Source organism: Prionailurus viverrinus, chromosome C2, assembly GCF_022837055.1.
Source record: "Prionailurus viverrinus isolate Anna chromosome C2, UM_Priviv_1.0, whole genome shotgun sequence".
NCBI classification, from domain to species: Eukaryota; Metazoa; Chordata; class Mammalia; order Carnivora; family Felidae; genus Prionailurus; species Prionailurus viverrinus.
In genome coordinates, this window is record NC_062569.1 from 90429607 (window position 1) to 90456823 (window position 27217).

The 27217-nt window shown below is 39.6% G+C and overlaps 1 protein-coding gene and 1 long non-coding RNA gene across 9 annotated transcripts in view; one reads left to right on the plus strand and one right to left on the minus strand.

Moving 5' to 3' along the window:
• Positions 1–24019, plus strand: part of MYLK (myosin light chain kinase) — a 229635-nt gene extending 205616 nt beyond the window's left edge. For 4 of the 6 annotated variants that reach the window (XM_047874662.1, XM_047874663.1, XM_047874666.1 and 1 more), the window contains 2 exons: positions 1431–1562; positions 5021–7029. In XM_047874662.1, the coding sequence (XP_047730618.1) occupies positions 1431–1562; positions 5021–5271 (383 nt within the window). In that variant the 3' untranslated portion in view covers positions 5272–7029. Of the gene's footprint in view, positions 1–1430; positions 1563–5020; positions 7030–23889 lie in introns of those variants that run through there. The other 2 variants (XM_047874664.1, XM_047874661.1) reach the window with 2 other exon arrangements.
• Positions 5894–27170, minus strand: LOC125174823 (uncharacterized). 3 transcript variants are annotated; one of them, XR_007155575.1, is made up of 4 exons: positions 27052–27170; positions 10514–10607; positions 6994–7093; positions 5894–5980 (listed from the first exon to the last, which is right to left on the minus strand). It is a non-coding gene; the product is annotated as an uncharacterized LOC125174823 (long non-coding RNA). The 3 variants fall into 3 exon arrangements; XR_007155577.1 differs by having other exon boundaries at positions 5902–5980; positions 7014–7093; XR_007155576.1 differs by lacking the exons at positions 6994–7093; positions 27052–27170 and adding an exon at positions 26532–27032 and having other exon boundaries at positions 5897–5980.
• Positions 27171–27217: the final 47 nt, after the last annotated feature.

Below are 27217 nucleotides of genomic sequence, written 5' to 3' on the forward strand. Positions count from 1 at the left end.
TAAGGAGCTCCAGGAAGATTTGCTCTAGTTGGCAAGAAAGGAAGGGTTGAGGGATGGAGGGACATTTTGAGGTTTTAAGGGGGGTTTGGGTTTTTTTGATAATATAAACTATAAGGATAAAATTCAGAACTACTTTTAGGTTGCCCTAAAATTACTAAGTCTGCTAGTTATTCTTTAATTGTTCAACGTTAAGTTTAGCTACTTTCAGAGGGAAAGTTATTGTCTCATAGGACCAGGTGACCTCTGCTGTTCTTTTCCCTATATTTTACATAAGAACTAGTGAAGACTTCATTAAAAGCTTCCTTTTTTCTCATTAGAAAAGTGAGATTTGCATACTGATAGGTAAACATAAAAATCACATATAGTAGTATCTTTTCAAAAAATATCCTTCCATATTCTTACTGCCTTTGTGTTTTTCTTTTTTTTTAAAAATGACCTTTAGTCCATATTCCTTTGGCACTTGTCACGATGCTGAAACATGCCATTTGAATGGGGTAGACTGCGCGTGACGGGGCTCCTCCTGGAGACCAGTAGGGCTAGTTAGCTGTTTGCACACCGCCTTTGAGATGCTGCCCCGACCATCTCCTCAGTGAAGGCTCTGGCCTCTTCCATGCTCCAGGTTCATGCAGGGTCTGGCCTTTACCTTCTTGAGGCGCCTCATTTGGCCAAAGACACCCGCCTAACTCCCGCTGCCTGGTGTTTTTGGCATCCAAAGGTGAGAAGCTAGGTCTAGATCCCTCTTGTGCATAAAAGCCAGGTAATTGGCGAGGCTGCTTGCTGGGCTGCTCTGATGCAGCTGGGGGCAGAGTCTGCAACACGTGGGCCTGGTCCCTCCTGATCCGCACTCCCCAGATGACCCAGAAATAGCCTGAAGGGAAGGGAGAGTATATAGGAGCCCCTCCAAGTCACAGCTTTTCCCTGGACCAATCCCAGATCCTGGTCCGTAGTCATACATTGTGAAGGCAGGGTGAGTGTGGAGAACAGAACTACTGGTAAATTGAAGGCATGTCTAGGACCCCCTTTCCAAGGAGCAGGTGAAGGGCCTGCTGCTATAGGAGGGAGGGCAAAGCAGGGACAGAGACCGGGACAGCTGGTGTGGTTTGTCCTTCTTCGATCCCTTCCACTGAATCCTGAGACAGCATGGAATGCAGCCAAAAATCCTTTTTAAAGATTATTTCCTTTTTCAGTGTGTCAGCATAAAGGAAGGAGGGAGTTCAAACATTTCCACAGTTTTGTCACAGTTCTCTCTTCTGCCAAAACCATGTGGCGGCAAGCCAACCTGTCCCCAGGAGAAAGGTGTACTTGACTCAGTCCCCTAAGCCACATTATTTGCTGAATTACAGCAACTTAAAAAAAAAAATCAACTTTTTTAAAGCAGGGAAGAGAACAGGAAATGAAGAACTGACCGTGTTTCCTTCCCTGTCTCCTAGAAGATGTGTCCCAAGCTTTCCTTGAGGCTGTTGCTGAGGAAAAGCCCCATGTAAAACCCTATTTCTCTAAGACCATCCGTGATTTAGAAGTTGTGGAGGGAAGTGCTGCTAGGTTTGACTGCAAGATTGAAGGTAAGTTGTAGCGGTTCTTCCCTTGACTTTGACCACACAAAAGTGTGGCGTGGTGGGTGGGTGGGCCCTGCTGTGTGCCCCAGGCAGAATGCCAGTTCTGGGCAGCCAGGACGCAAGCGGAGATAACTGGGTCAGGAGGAGTTGGCCCACTGCCCCCACTCCGCCTCCTGAAGGTTGGTGCCATTCAGTGACTCACCTAGGGCACCTCTGATATTCTACGTATTCATATCAACCACTGATGTGCGTGGTTCATCACAGACCTATTTGGCTATGGAAGAGGCTTAATGAAATGAGCTTTGCAGGCTTCTGGGAAGCCTGTGAACTGCCCACAAGAAGCTTCAAAGGAAGGCTGGCATGAAGAGGATGTGGAGTCAGAGGCCCTTCTGCTCAGCTGTGGGCTGTGTGAACTTGGGTGGTGATTTAACTCTTCTGAGCCTCTGGCCCTTACCTGATGATGTCTAATGCCTGAGTCGTTCTGGGGATGCTGGGAGAGGACATAGGTGAAAGGGGGAAACCTTTTTCGTCTGTTCAAGGTGTCATGGAGTCCAGGAAAAAGGTGTGGGATTGGCAAGTGCAGAGATTGAGCATGCAATGTGACTTCATTCACATTCAATGTGAGGGAAGCTGGGATCCAGACGCCTATGCCATCTTCCCCATGCTGCTCCGCCTGCCAAGAATAATGTGGCAGCAGAACTGAGTTGCCAGTGCTCAAGAGAACTTAAGGGATCTTAGCATAGCACCTGAGAAATTAGCAATGTTGGTGACACAAATCATTTCAGTTTCCACAGACTGCAACATTCTAGAAAGATAAGGGCAAAAAAAGACAGGTTCTTTGTTTCCAGTTTGTGACTACTGCATGCCAACTCAAGTGGAGGGTTATCTCCCATTTCAGTCTGACCAAATAAAGCACAGAAGTTCATTAAGCAACTTGACTAAGGCTGCATAGCACAGGACAGCAGTCAGAACAAATCGTGCCTCCTACAGTTTAAAATTCTCCAGCAGTATGACTAGATAATGCCTTTTGGGTAAAGCAATCCAAAGTGAAGAATGAAAACAGTTTATTTCCTGCATCATTATATTCTCAAACTGCCTTATAAATGCAGTGCCTATCATAATCTTTCTCTGTTCTCATTCAATTAAAAAAAAAAAAAGGTGGATGTGTTGCCTTTGCTAGTGTGGAAGTGTGCAGATTGGGGGGCACTGCGAGAAACTCCGAATTCTCTCCATCACCACACTGTTTTTGGTCTTCTGAAGTTCTTTTTCCTTTTTTTCCTTTTTAAACATTATTACAACATAATGATTATTATCTTTGTACTTTTCTGTCTGGGATTATTCCTTCATATTTGCATAACTTCCACTGAAACACTGAGAAGGAATTAAAGCATATGGAGGCAGTTTTGATAAAAAAAATTCTACTTGAAAAGAATGTTATAATTCTTAAATTCTTTTTTTTTTTTTTAAGTTTACTCTGAGAGAGAGAGAGATTGAGCAGGGGAGGGGCAGAGAGAGAGGGAGAGAGAAAATCCCAAGCAGGCTCCATGCTTTCAGCTTGGAGCCCAATGCGGGGCTCGAAATTATGTACCACAAGATCATGACCTAAGTCTAAACCAAGAGTCAGACGCTTAACCGACTCAGCCACCCAAGCGCCCCTAGAATTCTTAAGTTCTTATGTGTAATTTTTTTCCTATAAAAGTGTTTCTCCCAAATTTAAGAACAACTCAGATTGTATAAATATATATATATATATATATATACACATACATATATATATGTGTGTATGTATATATATATATTTTTAAAGTTTATTTATTTTGAGACAGAGAGAGCACAGGGGAGGGGTAGAGAGAGAGAGGGAGAAAGAGAATATCAAGCAGGCTTCTCACTGTCAGCACAGAGCTGGACATGGGGCTCAGTCTCATGAACCATGAGATCATGACCTGAGCTGAAATCAAGAGTTGAATGCTTAACTGACTGAGCCATCCAGGCGCCCCTGTATATTTGTAAAGACCTATATGTGTGTGTGTATATATATCATATATAATACATAAATATGATGTGTGTGTATGTGTGTGTGTGTATATATATATAATATTTTTTTTAATTAAAAAAAAATTTTTTTAACGTTTATTTATTTTTGAGACAGAGAGAGACAGAGCATGAACGGGGGAGGGGCAGAGAGAGAGGGAGACACAGAATCGGAAGCAGGCTCCAGGCTCTGAGCCATCAGCCCAGAGCCCGACGCGGGGCTCGAACTCACGGATCGCGAGATCGTGACCTGAGCTGAAGTCGGACGCCCAACCGACTGTGCCACCCAGGCACCCCTATATATTTTTTAAATGCTGAACTTTGCATAAACATGACTAACATATAAAATGAGGCTAACCCATGTGGCCAATTTCCAGTTATCCATAAGTAGTTTATCTGTCTTTGGATCAGACTAAAACAAATAATGGCTTTTCTTTTAAGCAATATTATCAGCTCCTCTAATTTATTATAGAGCTGTCATTAGCTTTGAGTTATAATTTACATACCATAAAATTTACCTATTTTATGTGTACAGTTAAATTATCTTCTGTTAGATTTGCAGAATTATGCAACCACACAACCAATTTTAGAATAATTCCATCATCTCCAAAGATCTCTCATGCCTATTTGCTCTCTTTTTCTTTATTTAAAAAAGGTTTTTTAATATTTATTTATTTTTTAGAGAGGGAGAGGGAGCACGCCCAAACTAGCAGGGGAGGGGCAGAGAGGGAGGGAAGCAGAGAATCTGAAGCAGGCTCTGCCCTATCAGCACAAAGCCCAAACTCATGAACCATGAGATCACGACCTAAGCCAAAGGTCGTGCTCAACCAACTGAGCCAGCCAGGCACCCCGAACTTAAACACATTTAAATAAAAAATAAGAGAACAGGGGCGCCTGGATGGCTCAGTCAGTTTAGTGTCTGACTTCGGCTCCAGTCATGATCTCATGGTTTGTGAGTTCGAGCCTCTCTGCTGTCAGCACAGAGCCTACTTCAGATCCTGTCTCCCTTTCTCTCTGCCCCTCCTCCACTCGTGCTTTCTCTCCTTCTTTCTCAAAACTAAGTAAACATTAAAAAAATTTATTTAACTGTTATACAAGAAATTTTCTTTTCATCCAAGGACCTATTTATTTAGCTCTAGGAGTGCAGTTGGAGTCAAGGCTGTGTTCCAGGTAGTACTCTAGATCTGTATAAAGGTGGGAGGCAGTACAAGCCCCACGTGGATGGTAAGTGACATGACTATAGGACACCTTTTTTTGCGGGGTTTTGGATATCAGTATTTACAATATATGCCCATATCCAAATGTAAATCTCAAAACAGATGCTAAAAGCCAACATCATGATAGTTTCCCTGTACCCCGTTAATCAATAGAGGTTGCTTACGAATTGCTTGCACGAGTTGATAAGGAACTTGTGTTCCCTCCCTGTGCTGCAGGATACCCAGACCCTGAAGTTGTCTGGTTCAAAGATGACCAGTCAATCCGGGAGTCCCGCCACTTCCAGATAGACTACGACGAGGATGGGAACTGCTCTTTAATCATTAGTGATGTTTGCGGGGATGACGATGCCAAGTATACCTGCAAGGCTGTCAACAGTCTCGGAGAAGCCACCTGCACAGCAGAGCTCATTGTGGAAACCATGGAGGAAGGGGAAGGGGAAGGAGAAGAGGAAGAAGAGGAAGAGTGAAAGCCAGAGAGAAGCAGTTTCTAAGTCGTCTTACAAAGACTATTTCTCTAAAGCTCAAAAAATCCAAGATAGTAAAAGCACCTAGTGTGATAGATTATCTAGTTAGGTCTTTTGGGGGTTGATTGTTCTGCAACAGCAGTTGACACCTAGCAGCAGTTATTGATGGGCATTAATTTGAATTAGCTGGCACCTTAAGATACTACCAGTAACTTGCCTGATCAGTTGATTTTAAAGAGAAAGTAACCAAAAGAAATCTTTATCTGGGTAAGGTCATAAATTCCCTAACTGAAAGCACTCATGAAAAATAAGGCCCTGTGGTCACAGCCCAGAAAGTCCCTGGAGACAGAGATCTCTCTCTCCCAGCTCCTAAGTGTAGAGAACCGAGTCTCCTCCAGCCCTGCAGCACGCCATTCTGAAAGCAGTTGAGCCATTTGAACGTATGAGGCACATTTTATTCCAAAGTATACTGTACACATTCAAACTTCATTTCTCTCCCCTGATGTATCTACCCGTTTTTCTGGATCTGAATTTGCCATGAGTTTAAGCACTAAGGACATTATGCTTCTTAGATTCTGAAGACAGGTCCCCTGCTCATGGGTGGCTGGCTTCTTTAGGAGAATAGAATCTCTTTTCTTCCAAAATCAGTAGGAAATCTAAACTTATCCCCTCTTTGCAGATGTCTAGCAGCTTCAGACATTTTTGTAAGAACCTGTGAAAAAAAAAAAAATCCTTGCTAATGTGCTTTTCTTCTGAAACCAGGATTCGTATTTGTGCTGTTATAGAAGATCAGCTCTGCATGTGTGGTAAAGATTTCTGTGTTTGAATGTATGAAAAACCAGTTTCCTAAAAAGTTAGTCTTAATTATTTATTGGCCGCTGTGAAACAGATTTCAACTGATGAAGGGCTGTAGAACTGCACATACTTTGGAATCTCCTTCAGGGTAGTCTGAGTTTAACACGCCTTCAATTCTAAACACTCTCCAGAGGACTCTACCTACCTTATGGGTTCCACGATGTTTTCTTCTTGAATGTGCATCAGTCATGCCTTGCCCCCCAGCCTTCAAATGTATTCTTAGACCTGATAAATGCACTCAGACTTGCATCTTTAGAAATTTTTCTTTCACTACATTGGCACTTAAATTTTTCTTTATAAACTTTTTGAAGGTCATAAACAAAGACTATAAACTAATATGCCTAATACATTTCCTCTGAGTGTGTGTGTGTAACATTCCAAATACTTTTTTCTTTTCCACTGTTTGTAAAGTGCAGCAATTTAATATTTGAAGGGACTTTTTAATAGTTCCTCAAGAACCAATTTGAAATGACTTCAGTGCAACCCTACACAGGATCAACTTCAGAACTTTGATAGTAGTCTTATGTTACCTTCCATTCTATTTTTATCTGCTTTTTGCTGCTAGTTTCAAATTTGCCAGTATTTTTTCTTTTTGCTTTTTTAGCAGTTACAATTTTTTCATAATAGCCACAGTATTGCCACGGTTTATAATAAAGGGTTTTAAAATTTGATTTAGAGCTTTTGAAGCTTTTCTTCACTTAACTGTGTTTAGAAGACTATAACCTTTGTGTGCATGTATGTTGTGTGTGTGCGTGCATGTGTGGTGTGTTTGTTACAGATTTTTAATGTCTTGAAATTGTGTTAATGTTCTCGCAGTTTATTATGCCATCAGAATGGTAAATGAGAACACTACAACTGTAGTTAGCTCACAATTTTTAAATAAAGGATACCACAGTGCATGCTGTTTGTTCAGTCTCTGCAGCCTCCTCTTTCTTGCCATGCCACCAGCTGTAGACTACCCTGATGGATCCTGGAAACAAACAAATGTTGTGCTGCATGAATGGCTTAGATGGTTGTGATTCACTAAGGAACAGGATGACTGACGTAGTTCTTGTTGCTAATAGGCAGCTTGATTTGCACATGTTCAGAATTTCTCTTGAGTGTCATTTGGTTCAATTACATTCTACAGATATTTAATATCTATAGGATCCTCATAATGCTAAAACCTATATGACATTTTTGGTGTGTGACAAAATCACTATCATCATTAATATTATTTACCAGGGCTTGGTTTGCATTTGTAACGTTGGTGCAGTTTCTTACTGGCAACCAAGTTCCATCTTTCCATGTCTTGACATTGAAACATTTGTTAGGAGAAAATTCCTGATAATGCTCCTGCTTTATAGGAAATCTGTTATCAGATGGTGAGCCTCTTATGTCTTGAGTGTTCAAACAATATTATAGATATTCTAGAAACAATCAAGACATGCTAATAAATATTGGACTAGATGATTCTATGATTCTATGGTGTAGTCTGGAAGGAAACAATCCATTGGTCAGTTAATATTTAATTTTTTTCATTTTTTAAAGGCAGTTACAATCCACAAATGTTCCTAGTGAGGAAATTACTAGTTTTAAAGACAAGGATTTTTTATTCCTTGCTAGGGAAAAATACACCATACGTGTTCTGCACCAGGAAAAATAAGAAATACATTTTCTCCCATTCCATTTTCATCCCAAACATATAAAAATCCATTGGTTGCTGCTTACATTGCAGAACTTCATATTAAATGATATTTCTGTGTGTAATTAAAAAGACATGCTATTTTCAGCTCTAACTTTATATAGTCTTTTTTTCTTTTTTAAAGCCATTTTCTTTTTTAAATTTTTTAAGTTATTTTTGAGAGAGAGAGAGAGAGAGACGGAGCATGAGCGAGGGAGGGGCACAGAGAAAGGGAGACACAGAATCCGAAACAGGCTCCAGGCTCTGAGCTGTCAGCACAGAGCCCAATGCAGTGCTCGAACTCATGAACCTGAAGATCATGACCTGAGCCAAAGTCGGACGCTTAACCAACTGAGCCATCCAGGTGTCCTGAGTCTTTTTTTCTTTTTAATCAAAGTGTTTGAGTTTTTTACTTTTCACATTTTACCTGCTTTTAATAAATCTATGCTAATGAGTATCAAGGAGATAAAGGATAATTCTAAAGAAATTCAATTCTCCCACTTTTTAAGAAAACACAAGGTAATACTACTTTCTTTACCCCTTAGGAACTCCTCCGTATTTTGAAAGGGAGGCTAATATCTGTGCCAGTCATTACTGAGGCTCTTTGCCCCCTGGCACAGCTTTGCTGGCTCCCTGGCTAGATGGGGCTGTGACTAGTCCTGGTCAGTAAGCTGTGAGTAGAAAGTGATGTGCGTCCCTTCTGAGCCAGAGGATTTAAGTACTAGTGCGACTCTCCATGATGACTGGCAACATGTGAGATGGTGACTACTTTATCTGCCTGGGTCCCCAGCCAACCCCAAATGGGCAGATAACACAAGTAAGAAATAAATCTTTGTTCTTATAAATCAAGATTTTAGGGTTCTTTGTGGCTGCAACATAACAGACTATCCTGTTACAAGGTCATCACTGTATTCTAGATCTGTTCTAATAAGGTAGCCATGAGTCACAAGTGACTAAACAATTTAAAACTCAATTCCTCTGTTGCACTAGCCACATTTAAAGTACTAAATAGTCGGTGCATCTGGGTGGCTAGTTAAGCGTCTGATATCAGCTTAGGTCATGATCTCATAGCTCGTGAGTTGGAGCCCCGCGTCAGGCTCTGCGCTGACAGCTCAGAGCCTGGAGCCTGCTTCAGATTCTGTGTCTCCCTCTCTCTCTCTGCCCCTCCCCTGCTTGCTCTCTCTCTCTCTCTCTCAAAAATAAATAAGCATTAAAAAATTTTTAAAAAATAAAGTACTCAATAATCATGTATGACTAGTGGCTACCTTATTGGACAGCACAGATTAAACTTTCTGTAAAGTTCCATCAGCACTGTTCTAGATGAATTAGGAATAAACAAGAACTCCAAATTTTACCCTAACTGTGCATATTACTTTTCAAATTACTGTGAAATGAAAACTTAAATGTTTGTATGAAATCAGTCTGGAGAGCATGGTCCATAGTTTCACCAATTACAGTGGATAATCGACTTTATACCTAGGTTATAGGTTTTGATTCATTGCTTATATTCATATATTTTTTTACTTTTTAAAACATTTTAAAAGTACCAATTCTGTGTTTCTCATCACAAAACCTAAATAGACCTGTAATTCACAAGCAATTACGAGACTACTTGGGATACCAAACAACCAGCTAGAACAAAAATCTCCAGTGTTTTTGGAACATGGAGCTAGTTGAGATAGGGGAGCTTGCAATGGGGACATATGAGATAGATGTACAGGAGAGACAGGGTCACTAACACAGGATTTCCTTGACAGTGGACCAAAAGGAAGGTGGGAGGGGCCATTGCAACAGCTGCAATCATTTAACTTCAGTGGCTTCGTTCATTGATATTGGAAATATCCAGGAAATCTGCAGTGTTTGGAGACATTAAATTTCTAACTGCTGCTTCCTTGAAATTTCAGCCCACAGGCCCCACTGTGTTCCAAAGGCTAACATTCTGCAGCAAGGGTTCCACGTCAGAGACCATAGCCCCAGTGGCGACCACATGGAAATGTATGATAAATCTTCACAAGACATTACTAGACTCTCTGAGACTAGATTTCTTCTAGATGGAGATAACTAAGGAGAAGGAAATTATAAAGTAACCTGTCAATTTGGTCATTCACACTTATTAGCTTCTTTTGGGCAGACAGAAGTAGCCTCCAATAGTTAAGAGATAAGTTGAGCTACAGGGCTCCTCCACCATCTTCTCTCAGATGGTGTGTTAAAGTGAAAGATGGCCTTGGGCCAAATTCATCAAACATTTATTAGCAAGTAGTCCTACAACCTATTCTGCAAGGTCTGTGAAGTCTCAGATCTCTCTCCAGAAAGTACCTGACCTGTTCACTGAAGACAGATGCTGCAGGATACTAGGGTAGGATTTACCTAACCTGGTTAATCAGCCAAGTGGAGTCAGTTCCAGCTGGAGTTCTTATTGGAGCTGTATCTCGTGCCTCAGTTTCTTCATCTATAAAAAGAGTAATAGCTCTTCTCTAGTAGTTGTTACAAAAATTAAATGAGGGGCGCCTAGGTGGCTCAGTCGGTTAAGCATCCAACTCCTGACTTTGGCTCAGGTCATGATCTCACAGTTCATGAGTTCGAGCCCCACATTGGGCTCTGTGCTGACAGTGCAGAGCCTGCTTGGGATTCTCTCTCTCTCCCTGCCCCTATCCTGCTTGCTCTCACTCTCTCTCAAAATAAATGTTAAAAAAAATTTTTTTAATTAAATGAACTTATGCACATTACCTGATCCTGATGGTAAGCACCTATTTTTTCTGGCACTCAGAGATGCTAAGATGTGTCAGAAACATGCTCTACCCTCAAGAAATTGATTGTACTCCTGCAGAAACAAAATACATATGTGAAAAAGTTATATACTAATGAAAGATGAAAAGAACTATTTAAATTCACCTACCTCCCACAAAAAGGACCTTTGAATCCGAAAGTGCCCATGCAATTGTACAAAAAATAATTGCTGTGAGTTTAGGAAATGCTACAACTGCCCTTTTGTTCTAAGGGGAAAGTTTTAACTCCCAGTCGCTACTCTCCTCTTCATAGTCAAAAGAGAAAAACTCATCTACCTTATGAGTCTTATTTCACAATTAAGAGGAAATTTCTCAGAGTTACTTCACTTGAATTGAACTATATCTTTATCCCAAAGAGTTCCCTAATTTTTTTATCTTTGATCTATCCGCCATTTAAATAACACCAACTCCCATGAAAAAAACTGTGAACGTCAATAGCTCTATACAGGCAGGACGGGGAGGGTGGGAAGCATGTGGCAAGATAACTACAGTCTGATTTGCTAAATGAGGAGTATGTTATGGAGATAAACATAGATTGGTAATTACTAAAAAAAATCTTCAGGTCACTTTTTTTTTTTTTTTTTTTGATATAACAAGGATTATCTTTGGGTGGTACCTTCCAGTTTATAGAGTGCTCCTCTATAAAAATCAATAGCTCCTTTCATTTTTTTAAGTCATTTAATCTTTTTTTTATCATGATAACTGTCCCTTTTAATCCCCATCCCCTACTTCCCCTATCCTCCCACCCACATATCCTGTGGTAACCATCAGTTTTTTCTCTCTGGTTAAGAGTCTATTTCTTAGAGGGCCTGGCTGTCTCATTTGGTACAGCATGTGACTCGATCTCAAGGTCATGAGTTCAAGCCCCATACTGGGCATGGGGCCTACTTAAAAAAAAGATATAGGGGCACCTGGGTAGTTCAGTTGGTAAGCATCCGACTTTCACTCAGGTCATGGTTTGTGAGTTCAAGCCCTGCATGAGGCTCTCTGTTGTTAGCACAGAGCTGCTTCAGATCCTCTGTCTCCCTCTCTGCCCCTCCCTTGGTCACTCTTTCTCTCTAAATAAATAAACGTGTTTTTTTTTAATTTTTAAAAATTGGTTAAGAGTCTGTTTCTTGGTTTCTCTCTTTCCTTTGCTCATTGGTTTTGTTTCTTAAATTTTACATATGAGTGACATCATATGGTATTGGTCTTTCTTTGACTTATTTTGCTTAGCATGATACTCTCCAGCTCTCTCCATGTTATTGCGAATGGCAAGATTTCATTATTTTTTTTATGGCTGAGTTATATTCCATTTTGTGTGTGTGTGTGTGTGTGTCACATCTTCTTTATCCACGCATCTATTAACGGGCTCTTGGGTTGCTTCCACAGTTTGGCCATTGTAAATAATGCTACAATAAACAGAGGTGCATATATCCCTTTGAATTAGTGTTTTTTGTATTTTCTGGGTCAATACCCAGTAGTGCAATTCCTAGATTGTAGGGTATTCTATTTTTAACTTTTTGAGGAACTCCATACTGTTTTCCACAATGGCTGCACCAATTTGTATTCCCACCAACAGTGCAAGAGAGTTCCTTTTTCTCCATACCCTTGCTAATACTTCCTTCTAGGAAGGATACTATATAATAATGAAGGGGACAACCCAACAAGAGGATATAACAATTGTAAATATTTATGCACCCAAAATGGTGGCACCCAAATATATAAAACAGTTAATAACAAACATAAAAGAACCAATAATAAGGGGCGCCTGGGTGGCTCAGGTGGTTGAGTGTCCGACTTCGGCTCAGGTCATGATCTCACAGCCTGTGAGTTCGAGCCCCGCGTCGGGCTCTGTGCTGACAGCTCAGAGCCTGGAGCCTGCTTCAGATTCTGTGTCTCCCTCTCTCTCTGCCCCTACCCCACTCATGCTCTGTCTCTCTCTCTCTCTGTCAAAAATAATAAACATTAAAAAAAATCTTTAAAAAATAATCAATAATAATATAATAACAGGGTATTTTAACACCCCACTAAATGATGGACAGATCATCCAAACAGAAAATCAACAAGAAAACAGTGACTCTGAATGACACACTAGACCAGATGGATTTAACAGACATATTCAAAACAGCAGAATACACGTTCTTTTCAAGTACACGTGGAACATTCTCCAGAACAAATCACATATTAGCCACAAACAAGTCTCAACAAATTCATAAAAACTGAAGTCATACCATGCATCTTTTCTGATTACAACACTATGAAACTAGAAATTAACCACAAGAAAAAATCTGGAAAGGATATAAATACATGGATGTTAAATAGTATGTTAATACTATTAAACAATGAATGGGTCAAACAAGAAATCAAAGAAGAAATCAAAAATTACACAAAAACACATGAAAATGAAAATACAATGGTCCAAAATCTGGGATATGGCAAAAGTGGCTCTAAGAGGAAAGTGTATAGGAATACAGGCCTACCTCAAGAAGCAAGAAAATTCTCAAATAACCTAACTTTATACCTAAACGGGCTAGAAAAAGAATAAACAAAACCAAAACCATCAGAAGGAAGGAAATAATAAAGATTAGAGCAGAAATAAGTGATATAGAAACTAAAAAAAGAAACAAAAAAAAACACAGTATAACAGGTCAATGAAACCAGGAGCTGGTTCTCTGAAAAGATCAACAAAATTGATAGACTTCTAGCCAATTAAAAAAAGACAGAGGACCCAAATAAACAAAATTACTAAAGGAAGAGGAGAAATAACAAGCAATACCATAGAAATACAAATAATTGTAACGATATTATGAAAACCTATATGCCAACAAATTGGACAACTCAGAAGAAATGGATAAATTCCTAATTTTTTTTTTTTTTTTTTTTGAGGAAGAAAGAGTGAGAGAGGGAGGGGGCAGAGAGAGAGGGAGAAAGAGAATCCCAAGCAGGCTTCATGCTGTCAGCCCAGAGCCCAATACAGGGCTTGAACCCACAAACCATGAGATCATGACTTGAGCCAAATTCATGAGCCCCACGCTTAACCAAATGAGCCACCCAGCACCCCAAATTCCTAACTTTTAATTGATGTTTACAAAAGTTAATTCACATTGACTTGTTTCTGACTGCATATTAACTACAGAACAAATAGGGCTTTGCTAGGTAGTCCCAGGAAAAGTCTGGGTAGATACCTTTTTTAAAGTGTCTAGAAAGCTCAAAATGGAGGATCCTATTTTCTGGAGAATCAGAAGACCGAGGGCTTAGAAAATGAGAAGCCACCATAGTAGGAGTGAGGGCCAAACAGGACCTACTGAAAATAAGCAGTAGCTCTGCTCTCTTTGGAACCCACACTAAGCTGAGAGTAAAAGAATAGTAATTTTTTTTAAAGCTCTAAACCCTTCAAAGACAAATATGGGAGAAAACAAATGAAAATAACAGATTTTTGGAAGACAAAGCAAAAAGATAAATGGGCACCTGACTTAGAGCACAGAAGCTGAAACCTGACTTCCTACAGAGAAGGAAGCCATAGAAAGCAGGTCAGTTTTGTCCTCAAGAATTCCTAAACGCTAAAGACTAGAGGAACCCGGTACCTATGAGGGGGTCCTTAAAGGGGATGTAAGGTATCAACTCACAGATGGAAACCAAGGTCTTTTAGGTCAAAGAAGGTCAAAAGTCCAACTAGAAGACTAAGAGACAGGTGGGATGGAATAACTATGAATTAGGACAGACCAAGGTCCAGAGTCCAGGTCAGTCTGAACACATCCTTAATACCCAAAAAGTGCAGAAATGAGGCCGACCCTAGAAAGACATTTTCTTGCTCAAGCAGTTTTAAAGGCAGATAAGCTTCTTCAAATTGGTTGTCCAAGAAGCCAAATCGTTTAGACTTTCCATAATGAACTTTCTTAATGGATGCCTTATATTCATTTATTTACAATAGAAGCTCAGTTAACTAATTTCCATTTAATCCAACTTGCCCAACTTAACCACAATTTTCATTCCTCTGTAAAATAAATTATCAGATGCCCACACACTTCTGAGTTGTACATTTACCAGCAGTCAATTGGGTTTGTTCTTAAACTTACTTATGCCAGTTCTACTTGCAACTGTAATCACATAATTTGATTATATAAACCAACAAAAATTGAGTGATAAAGGGAAAAGTAGTTTCTGCTATGGAAAGCAAATTAAGACTAGTGGCCATACATGGCAGACTGAACACTCAACATTTATTTCCTGCCTCCCCAAACCCCACTAAGATGAAAGGACAAAGGCATAAACCCACAAGGGCAAAGAAAAGAGGTGAGATGGTAGACTTCAGTGTTGACAAAATTTGGCGATAGACTAATTGGTAATTAAGTTTGCTCTTTTTCTTCTCTGCAATTGTCTGCAGGAGAGCAAGCCTCAAAGAGGAAGTTGAGTCCTACCACAGAACTAGGCAAAAGTAGAGGAATTAGATTGACTCCCTCTCGTCTCTTCCTCTAGCCCATATGGCCCTCTGACAGGCCTGGCAGAAAAGAGGATTTTCTAAAGTTAGGCTAGAGAGGCCATGGACAACAGGCCCAAGTGAGATGGGGATGAAGCAACTTAGAAAACACAGGGCTCAGGGGAAAGCTACACACTAAACCTTGAAACTCCAGCCCTCTCCCCCTGTGTGGCTGCCAGTACTCTGACTGGCAGGCAAAACCAGTTACATAATTTGCAGGGCCCAGTGCTAGAAAAAAGTATTAAGAATTTCAAGACAGTGACATCAGGGCATCAGGTGCCCCTGGCTTTTTAAGTAAGCTCTATGCCCAATGTGGGACTCGAACTTATGACCCCAAGATCAAGAGTTACGTGTTCCATCAACTGAACCAGCCAGGAGCCCCATTCTGTTTTGTTTTGTTTTTTTAATTAATATTTTACCTGTAAATGTTGCAAATTTTAAAACCTAGTTCTTCCCTAAACTATTAAATTCAATTTCCGGATCTGATTTGCTAGATTTACAAATTTACCAAGATGTAATACTCACTTTTTTTTTTTTAACTTTTGAACTTCTATACCCATTTTCCCCATTCTCCACCCTCACCTCAGGCAACCACCAATCTGTATCTATGAGGTTGTTGTTTGTTTTTTCCAAGATTCTACATACAAGAGAGATAACAGTATTTCTTTCTCTGTCTGACTTATTTCACTTAGTATAATGTCCTGCAGGCCCATCCATTTGTTGCAAATAGCAAGAACTCATTCGTTTTTATGAGTAAATAACATTCTGTTGTTTATCTGTGACATAATTTCTTGATCCATTCATACATCAATGGACACTAGGTGGTTTTCACATTTTGGCTATCATAAATAGTGCTGCAATAAACATAGGGTGCATATAGCTTTTCAAGTTAGTGTTTTCATTTTCTTCAGATAAATACCTAGAGGTTGAATTGCTAGATCATATAGTTTTAAGTTTTAATTTTTTGAGGAACTTCAAAAAATTTTTTCCATAGAGGCTGCACCAATTTCCATTCTACCAATTGTATACAAAGGTTCCCTCTGCTCCACATCCTTCCCAACACTTGTTATTTCTTGTCTTTTTGATACTGGCCATTCTAACAGTTGTGAGGTGATATCTCACTATGGTTTTGTTTTGCATTTCCTTGATGGTTAACAATGTTGAGTGTCTTTTCATGTACTTATTGGCCATCTGCATATCTTTTTTGGAAAAATGTCTATTCAGATTTTCTGTCCATTTTCTAATCAGGTTATTTTTTTGCTATTGAGTTATATGGTCTCCTTATATATTTTGGATATTAACCCCTATCCAGATATATGATTTGCAAATATGTTCTCTCATTCAATAGGTTCCTTTTTTTATTTCATTGATATTTTCCTTTGCTGTGCAGGGGCTCTTTAGGTTAATGTAGTCCCATTTATTTATTTTTACATTTGTTTTGGTGTCCGATTAAAAAAAAATACTGTTTTGGTAATACCTATGTCAAGGAGCTTACTGCCTATGTTTTCTTCTAGCTTTATGGCTTCAGATCTTGTGTTCAACAGCTTTTAACCCATTTTGGGTTGTGTGTGTCATGTAAGACAATGGTCTACTTTCATTCTTTGTATGTGTCTGTCCAATTTCCCCAACCCCGCTTATTGAATTTTATTTCTTTTTCTTGCCTAATTGCCCGGACAAGGAATTCCAATATCATGTTGAATAGAAGTGGAGAGAGTAGGCATCCTTGTTTTGTTCCCAATCTTAGATAAAAAGCTTCCAGCTTTTCACTGTTGAGAATGATTTTAGTTTTGGGCTTGCCTTTTTTTGGCCTTTATTACTTTGAAGTAACTTCTATACCCACTTCATTGAGTTATCATAAATGGATGTTGAATTTTTTCAAATGCTTTTTCTGCATCCATTGAAATGATCATGATTTTTACCCTGCACTTTATTAATATGGTATATTACAGTGGCTGATTTATGGATGTTGAACCAGACTTCCATCCCTGATTATATATCATCCTAATGGTTACCACTAATCAAAAACCAGCAATATGCAAAAAAAATAGAGAAAGGAATCCGAGTATATCACTAAAGAAAGCCAGAAAAACCATGAGATAAGAGAGCAAGAGAAGAACAAAACACAGAGAACTACAAAAACAACCAAAAAACAAATAACAAAATGACAATAAGTACATACCTATCAATAATTACTTTGAATATAAATGGACTAAAAGCTCCAATAAAAAGACCTAGGGTGATGGAATGGATTAAAAAAGCAAGACCCAGGGGCACCTGGGTGGCTGAGTTGGTTAAGTGTCCAACTTTGGCTCGGGTCATGATCTCATATTTCGTAGGTTTGAACCCTGCATCGGGCTCTGTGCTGACAATGTGGTGCCTGCTAGGGATTCTCTCTCTCTTCCCCTCTCTTCCCCTCCCTTACTTGTGCTTTCTCTCTCTCTCATAATAAATATGATCATTTTTTTTAAAAAAATTTATGTTTATTCTTGAGAGAAAGAGAGAGAGAGAGAGAGAGAGAGAGAGCATGAGTAGAGGAGGGGCAGAGAGAGAGGGAAACACAGAATCTGAGCAGGTGCCCGCCTCTGAATTGTCAGCACAGAGCCTGATGTGGGACTCGAACTCATGAACCACGAGATCATGACCTGAGTCAAAGTTGGACACTTAACTGACTGAACCACCCAGGTGCCCCGTAAATAAATAAACTTTAAAAAATAAAAATAAAAAAGTAAGACCCTGACATATGCTGCCTACAAGAGACTCATCTGAGACCTAAAGACACATGCAGGTTAAAAGTGAAGGGATGGAAAGGCATTTACCATGCAAATGGGAGTGAAAAGAAAGCCAGGGTAGCAACACTTATGTCAGACAAAATAGACTTTAAAACAAAGACTGTAACAAGAGACAAAGCAGGACACTATATAATCTAACAAGGGAACAATCCAACAAGAAGATATAATAATTGTAACTACTTAGACACCTAACATAGAAGCACCCAAATTCATAAAGCAGCTAATAACAAAAATGAAGTAATTGACAGTAACACAATAATAGTAGGGGTGTTTAAAACCTCCACTTACATCAATGGATAACTCACCCAAACAGAAAACCAACAAGAAAACAGTGGCTCTCAATGAGACACTGGACCAGATGGACTTAACAGATATATTCAGAACATTCCATCCTAAAACAGCAGAATACATTCTTTTCAAGTGTACATGGAACATTTTCCAGAATAGATCACATATTAGGCCACAAAGCTAGTCCCAACAAAATAAAAAAACTGAAGCCATACCATGCATCTTTTCTAACCAAAACATTATGAAACTAGAAGTCAGCCTCAAGAAAAAAAATCTGGAAAGACCACAAATTCATGGAGATTACATAACATGCTACTAAACAATGAATGGGTCAACCAAGAAATAAAAGAGGAAATAAAAAAAAAAAACCTGGAGACAAATTAAAATGAAAACACAACAGTCTAAAATCTTTGTGATGCAGGGGTGCCTGAGTGGCACAGTCAGTTAAGCATCTGACTCTTGATATCAGCTTGGGTCATGATCTCACAGCATGTGAATTCAAGCCCCACATCGAGCTCTGCGCTGATGGCACAGAGACTGCTTGGGATTCTGTCTGCCCTCCTCTCTGCCCCTTCCCAGCTTGTGCTCTATAAATAAATAAATAAATAAATAAATAAGCAAACAAACAAGCAAACAAACTTACAAAATTTTTACAAAATAAATAAAATCTTTGTGATGCAGCAATAGTGGTTCTAACAGGGAAGATTATAGCAACACAGGCCTACCTCAAGAAGCAAAAAACAATCTCAAATAAACAGCTTAACCTTACACCTAAAGGAGCTAGAGAAAGAACAAATAAAACACAAAACCAGTGTTAGGAAGGAAATAATAAAGATTAGAGTAGGAATAAACAAAATAGAAACTCAAAAAGAAAAAAAAGAAAACCCCAGTATAACAGATCAATGAAATCAGGAGCTGGTTCTTGAGAATGATCAACAACATTGATAAACCTTTAGCCAGACTCATCAAAAAAAAAAAAAAAAAAAAAGCATAAATTCCTAGAAACATATAACCCTCCCCAAACTGAATTACCAATGAAATCAAATCGGTAACCAAAAAATACTATGAAGCCACCATTGCCCTGATATGAAAAGCAGATAAATGTGCTTCAGAAAAACTGTACTCTTAATCCTTTTCACCTATTTCACCCAGAGCCCCCCTCCCCAGTAACATCAGATTGTTCTCTATAGTTAAGAGTCTATTTTTTGGTCTCTTATTTTTCTCTTTGTGCCTCTATTTTGTTACTTAAATTCCACATATGATTGAAATTATATGATATTTGTTTTGCTCTAACTTCTTTCACCTAGCATAATACTCTCTAGCTCCATCTACATTGTTGCAAATGACAACATTTCATTCTTTTTTATGGCTGAGTAATATTCCATGGTGTGTGTGTGTGTGTGTGTGTGTGTGTGTGTGTGTACACCACATCTTCTTCATCCATAATTTGGCTATTGGAAATAATGCTGCAATAAACATAGGGTGCATATACCTTTTTGAACTAGTGTTTTCATATTCTTTGGATAAATACCCAGTAGTGGATAATGGATCATATGGTAATTCTATTTTTAATTTTTTTTAGATACCTCCATACTATTCCATAGTGGTTGCACCAGCTTGCCTTCTCACCACAAGAAGTGCATGAGAGTAAAGTACACTTACTATGATGAGCACTGAGTAATGCATAGAATTGTTGAATTACCATATTGTATACCTGAAACTAATATAACACTATATGTTAATTCTACTGGAATTAAAAAAAATTTTTTAATGTTTATTTTTGAGAGAGACAGACAAAGCGTGAACAGGGGAAGGGCAAAGAGAGAAGGAGACACAGAATCCAAAGCAGGCTCCAGGCTCCAAGCTGACAGCAGAAAGACCAATATGAGGCTCAAACTCATGAACTGCAAGATCATTACCTAAGCTGAAGCAGGACGCTTAACTGACTGAGCCACTCAGGCCCAATTTTTGATTTTTTTTTAAAAAAGAGAGAGAATGAGCTCTTTATAGATTTTAGATACTAGCCCTTTGTCCGATATGTCATTTGCAAATATCTTTTCCCATTCCGTTGGTTGCCTTTTAGTTTTGTTGGTTGTTTCTTTTGCTGTGCAGAAAGAGCTCACCAAACTCCACACCCAAAAAACAAATAACCCAGTGAAGAAATGGGCAGAAAACATGAATAGACACTTCTCTAAAGAAGACATCCAGATGGCCAACAGGCACATGAAAAGATGTTCAGTGTCGCTCCTTATCAGGGAAATACAAATCAAAACCACACTCAGATATCACCTCACGCCAGTCAGAGTGGCCAAAATGAACAAATCAGGAGACTAGATGCTGGAGAGGATGTGGAGAAACGGGAACCCTCTTGCACTGTTGGTGGGAATGCAAATTGGTGCAGCCGCTCTGGAAAGCAGTGTGGAGGTTCCTCAGAAAATTAAAAATAGACCTACCCTATGACCCAGCAATAGCACTGCTAGGAATTTACCCAAGGGATACAGGAGTACTGATGCATAGGGCCACTTGTACCCCAATGTTCATAGCAGCACTCTCAACAATAGCCAAATTATGGAAAGAGCCTAAATGTCCATCAACTGATGAATGGATAAAGAAATTGTGGTTTATATACACAATGGAATATTACGTGGCAATGAGAAAAAATGAAATATGGCCTTTTGTAGCAACGTGGATGGAACTGGAGAGTGTGATGCTAAGTGAAATAAGCCATACAGAGAAAGACAGATACCATATGGTTTCACTCTTATGTGGATCCTGAGAAACTTAACAGGAACCCATGGGGGAGGGGAAGGAAAAAAAAAAAAAAAGAGGTTAGAGTGGGAGAGAGCCAAAGCATAAGAGACTGTTAAAAACTGAGAACAAACTGAGGGTTGATGGGGGATGGGAGGGAGGGGAGGGTGGGTGATGGGTATTGAGGAGGGCACCTTTTGGGATGAGCACTGGGTGTTGTATGGAAACCAAGTTGACAATAAATTTCATATATTAAAAAAAATAAAAAATAAAAAAAAAAAAAAGGAAAGGGAATTAGGGCCAAACTGGTACCATTCTGGACTTCCTGCTGGGGCTGGTGTGAAAATTAAGGAGACTTATTTAAGGGTGCAGCTTAGAGGTGAATGTAGCCCTGTCTGTGCCTTAGGAGGGGATAGAGGCTGAAGGAAATGGAAGAGAATTGAAGGTATAAATAAAAGAGTGTTCTGTTAAAAAATAAAAATAAAAAAAAATAAAAAAGAGAGAGAATGGTATACTGCAAAGCAGAAGGAAGAGAAAGTCTGGCTTCCTTTCAATTCAATGACTGTGCACAATGTCTTTTCCCCCAGTAAAAACATGTCCCAGTGAGTTTCACAGATCTTAACTAATTACATTTCTTTTTCCTCTTTCCAGAGGGGACCAGATGTGTTTATTTCTGATATTTCCTGTGGTAGGTGTTTTTCATTTCTGGCCATCCAGTTCTAAACACACTTCCTATTCAGAGAAAGAAGCTCAAGTGTAGGCAAGTAGCCCCTTTCCCTAGAATTTGGGAATGTGACCTTCCAATCAGTGCAGGAGAATCTGACCTTCCAATCAGTGTAGTGCCGCAACCTAAAAATCTGACCCTGGAGTAACACAGGAAGCAAATGACAGTTTTGAATCTTTCAGGAGTAGTAGAAGAAACAGTAATGGCAGTGTTCAACATCCATTTATGGCCAGGCCAATGACAGAAGCTGCTGGATACTAACTAGATTCTTCCTGTGTATTGATCTGGTCTCTCTTTTTGGCTGCCTAATTTCCCATGGCTTCCTGTCCATGTTCCAAACCTCATTTATTAGATTTTCCATCAATTTTGTGAGCTATCCATTGATCTTACCATACATTCTTTTCTCTCTAACTAACCTAAGTTGGTCTCCATTGTGTGGGAACCTGGAAATGATTAATACCTTCCCCTTTTGTATGGAAGTTACCTTTTCTATGATAAAAAGATGAGGGAGAGAAGTGCCTCCTAAGCAATTGCTCCTAAGTCAGGTGGCCAGCTCTAATCCAAAAATATCCATTATTAAGATTTGGGTGCTAATCTCTTCTTTACTTTTCTTTATAGTTCTACTACCTGTGTATATATCCCAAATTATACTGTATATGTTCTTTTGTGCCTTACTTTCACTCAGTATTTGTTTATGAGATTCATCCAAGTTTTCAAGTACAGCTCCAATTTGTTCATTTGCATGGCTATAAAGTAACCTATTGTAAGAACATATCAAGATTTATCTATTCATTCTACTGTGTATAAGACATTGTATTCAGTGTGAAGCTAAAATAAACAAAACTGTTTTGAATATTCTGGTATATGTAGCCCAAGTGGCATTCAAGGGCATCTACTTGGCAGAATAACAATCATGGGTTATGTGTACCTTTGACTTTCCTAGATAATGCCAAACTATTTTCTGAATTGAATGCACCAACTCACCACATCAGCAGGCTTCAGGAGTTTCTCCTGCACTAAGCTGTGACTAACAACTGGTGTTATCAAATTGTTTCATTTTAGCCACCCTGGAGGATGACAAATAGCATCTCACTGCAGTTACAATTTTCATTTCCCTGATTAACAATGAACTTGGAGGAGATTTACATATGTTTATTCATCATATTTTTTATTTGGTAAAGTCCCTATACAAGTCTTTTGTTCACTTTTTCAATGTGATTATCCCTCACTGATTTGAAAGAGTTTTCATATGTTGTGAAGGCTAGTCCTTTATTAATTATGTGTGTGGCAAATATCTTCGTCCACTCTGTACTTTGTGGGGGCTTTTGTTGGTTTTATGCTACCTTTTGATGAACAAAAGCTCTTTACTTTAATCTAGTCAAATCTAGTATCATTTATAGTTGGTACTTTCTTGTTTTAAAATTCTTCTTTACTTTTGAGGTCATAAGGATATTCTCCTATATTAATTTCTAAAAGCTTTAAATATTGTCTTTCACATTTACGCCTATAAATGATTTTTGCTTCTGCTGTGAGAAAGGGATATCCCATGTGGATATCCAACTGTTCCAGCAGCACTTATTGAAAAGCCCATCTTCAAACCATATGAGACTCAACTACAGAGAACAACCTGAGGGTTACTGGAGGGGAGACAGGTGGGACGTAGGCTAAATGGGTCACGGGCATTAAGGAGAGCACTTGTTGCGTGAGCACTGGGTGTTGTATTTAAGTGATGAGTCCCTAAATTCTACTCCTGAAACCAATACTACACTATATGTTAACTAACTTGAATTTAAATAAAATTTTGGAAGAAAAACAAAAGAAAAACCCATCTTTTCCCTACAGCATCTCTGTCATACACAAAGCGTCTATGTATATTTGGGTCTGTTCGTAGGCTCTCTATTCCACTCCATCAGCCTATTTGCCATCCATTTGCCACTACCATACTATCTTATTTACTGTAATTTATAATAAATCTTGATATAGATCAAATTCTCCCAATATTTTGACAGTTTTTCAACCTTCACATTTCTATGTAAAATTTTAATTTCCTTATCCAATTCCACAAAAACAAAAATTAACAAATAACAAAAACCACCTGATGAAAATTTGATCTGAGATTGCATGCAACTTTTAAATTAATTTAGGGAGAACTGTCATCTTTACCATATTGGGCCTTTCAATTTATGACTTATAACAGCATTCAAACCAGTCTTAAGGGTTAACTTGCTTCAAGCTTATGTACTTCTTGCTTGCTGACCTAAGTCCCTTGGTCTATAGCAGAACTAAATTACTTTCCTTGGGATTTGCAGACCACCTGCCTTGTGGAGTAAAGGACCAAATCTCCCAGAAGATAATGCCTGACTACACCTGAAAACAGCTGCTGATGATCCCAACAAGTCTGTTCAGTGTCATGTCAACATAGGACTAACGGCCTGGGCACTTGCTGCTCCTGCATATAGCCTCACTCCCTTTTCTCCTGCCTTCCCCCTTTAAAACCCTCCAACTTCATGTGGACGGTGATAATGGTCTTTGAGATGTTAGTCCACCATCTTCCCAAGTTGCTGGCTTCCTGAGTCAAGAAACCTCTCCTCTCCCACCATCACTTGTCTCAAGTATTGATTTTTCAGTGGCGAGCAGCTGAGTCTGAGTTCAGAACTAGTTCCCTGTCCAGTAACCAACTCAGAATGTCTCCACTTATTTTGGTTCTTCCTTAATGTCACCCAATGTTTTCTTATTCTCTACATAGAATTGGAACATTAGCACAGAGGCCATGTAATTATGTACACATATTTTAAATTGTTATGTTTTCCTTATGAACTGAACCTTTTATCATGATTATCTCTAGTAATGCCTTTTGACTAATAGCAAGATAGATATAATTGCTGTATTAGTTTCCAATTGCTGCTATTACAAATTTCCCCAAGCTTAGTGCCTTAACACAATACAAACATATGATTTTATAATTCTGTAGGTCAGAAGTCTAAAACAGATCTCATTGGGCTGAAGTCAGATGTTGGCAGGACTATGTTTCTTGCTAGACAGAGAACCCATTTCCTTATGTTTTCCAGATTCTAGAAGCCCCCTTCCTCCACCTCCAAAGCCAGAAACATTACATCTCTCTTTGCCTTTCTTCTACAGTTACATCCCCATCTGACTCTGATTCTTTTTCTGCCTCCCTTGGTGATTACACTGAGCCCACTCAGATAACCCAGGCCAATCTCTACATCTCAAGGTCCTTGATTTCATCACACATGCAAAATCCCTTTTGCTAAGGAAAATAACACCTATAATCTGAGCGTTTGTGTCCCCCCAAAATTCACATGTTGAAATCCTGATCTCCAACACACTGGTACTTTGAGGTGGGGCCTTTGGGGGTTATTAGGAGCAGTATTAGCACCCTTATAAGAGAGGCCCTAGAAAATTCCCATTGCTAGTCTCTCAATCTTAGCTCTGGTACTAGAGTTTACCCTCAGAGAAATCCTGGCTTTGGCTTTTGCTAACTGATCACTGTTATAATTTCAATGTCCTGTTCTTAACCACTACCAACAGAAGCTCATTCCCCATTTCTAGCTCCCCCTTTGGAGACCCCTTACTTTCCTGCATAGTTAGTAATGGTTTAAAAAGAATGTCATTTTTCTCCAGTCTTTGGGGGTTTTCTTGCCTTTTTTTTTTTTTTTTTTTTTTTTTTTGGTAATGGAATGTAGTAGGCTGTATAATGGCCCCGCAAATAGGGCCCTACTCTCTTTTTTTTTTTTTAATGTTTATTTTTGAAAGAGAGACAGAGTGAAAGCAGGGAAAGGGCAGAGAGAGAGAGTGAGATATAGAATCTAAAGCAGGCTCCAGGCTCTGAGCTGTCAGCACACAGCCCGATGCAGGGCTTGGACCCATGAACCGTGAGATCATGACATGAGCCCAAGTCTGACACTTAATGGACTGAGCCACCCAGGCACCCCAAATGCGTCCCTATTCTAATCCCCAGGATGTTACTTATATAGCAAAAGGAGCTGTGCAGGTATGACTACGTTAAGGATCTTGATATGGGGAAATTTTCCCAGATTATCCGGTTGAGCCCAATGTAAAACCAAAGTTGTTTGTTATAAGACAGCAAGTGGAAATTGAGAGAGGTCAAATTCAGTAACAGAAGCACAGACTGAAGTGATGTAACTATCAGCCAAAGAATGCCAGCACTTCCAGAAGCTGGAGTAGGTAAGCAATGGATTCTCCCTTGGAACCTCCAAAAGAAACAGCTCTGCGTGCACCTATCTAAATCTAATTGATTAATTAACCTCTCCACTTGCATGTCTAATAAAAATTTCAAATTCAATGCATAAAAAACAAAATTCCTGATTTCTCCCTTCATAACAGTTTCCTTTGTAACTCAGTTCCTCCAAGGTGCTCACAACATCTCCTTCACTTCATATTCCACATATAATATATACACAAATCTTATCAGGTCTTTTAAAGTATGTCCAGAATTCAATTCAGTTTTCATCATCTCAATCACGACCACTCCAGCCTAAACCATTATCACTACGACCTTGATTACTGCAATAACTTCCTGATAACACCTTTCACCAACTAATAAATACTTATTTTCCACTGGCTCCTTCTATATGGTCTCTGGGAGACAGAAGACTTTATCTCTTTCATTTAGTGCCATGAACCCTCAATGCAACCTCACTGACGCTCCACTTGCTAGAATGGAGCCACAGACACAGCAATTCATTTAAGATGTTTGTGTGAAAATTAGCTGTAGGAGCCTTTTACAAATAAAAAAAGCAAGGAATGAGCGAGTAGGATCAGATGGTTGAAGCAGTTTCCATAAGCCTTCCCTGTTTCCCTCAGCGGACAGGTTTTCTGTCTAAGCCAACACCCTTCTGTTCTTGACCACTGTGGGTGGAAAGTTTCTCGCTCCACTCCGCACCTCACCCTTAGCCGACCGCCTAATCACCTCGTCGTGGTCCCGCCTTGGCGACACGTGAGCACACATGGCTTGGGTGGGAAGATGCACTTGAATCTTCCAGACCCTCACAAATGACACTGGATCCTTGGCCACACGTGCGACTTCAGTCGGATAGTAAAAAAGACACACTTCTCGTTGACTTTCACTGTACCAGTAACTTGAAATTTAAAAGCCAGGGCAGAAACCTTCAGAGACTGAACCTTCAAGCTGGCTTCTGGGGAAACAGCAGAGCGCACTCGCCATAAAGGCTCTTCTCTACTGGTCCCTGGGGTTGATGGGAAGCAATATTCGTCTGTATTACCCTGACCCAAAATGGCAGGTTATTAGATCACGTGCATAGCGGTGACGCTAGAGCCACTGGAAGAAGCAAGATGAGAAGGGAGAAAGAAAGCATCATTTTCTTGATCCACCATGGAGGCAGAGGTTATAGGTGAGAGAATAGGGACGAGGAAGCATCCAGATGGCAGAAACTGCGGGCTTGGCAAGAGAGGCCATAGCCGACACTGACCTAACGCAAAATGGCTCCAGAGGTTATAACCCGGAGCGCAAAAAGAGGCGGTGATTACGGTGATCAAAGATGGCGCTGGCGTCTGAAGGGAGGTGACGGGCGGGGGGGTGCCAGGAGTGTCTTTGCCCTCTTCCAAGATGGCGGCCGTCGTGGGCGCTGTCTCTGG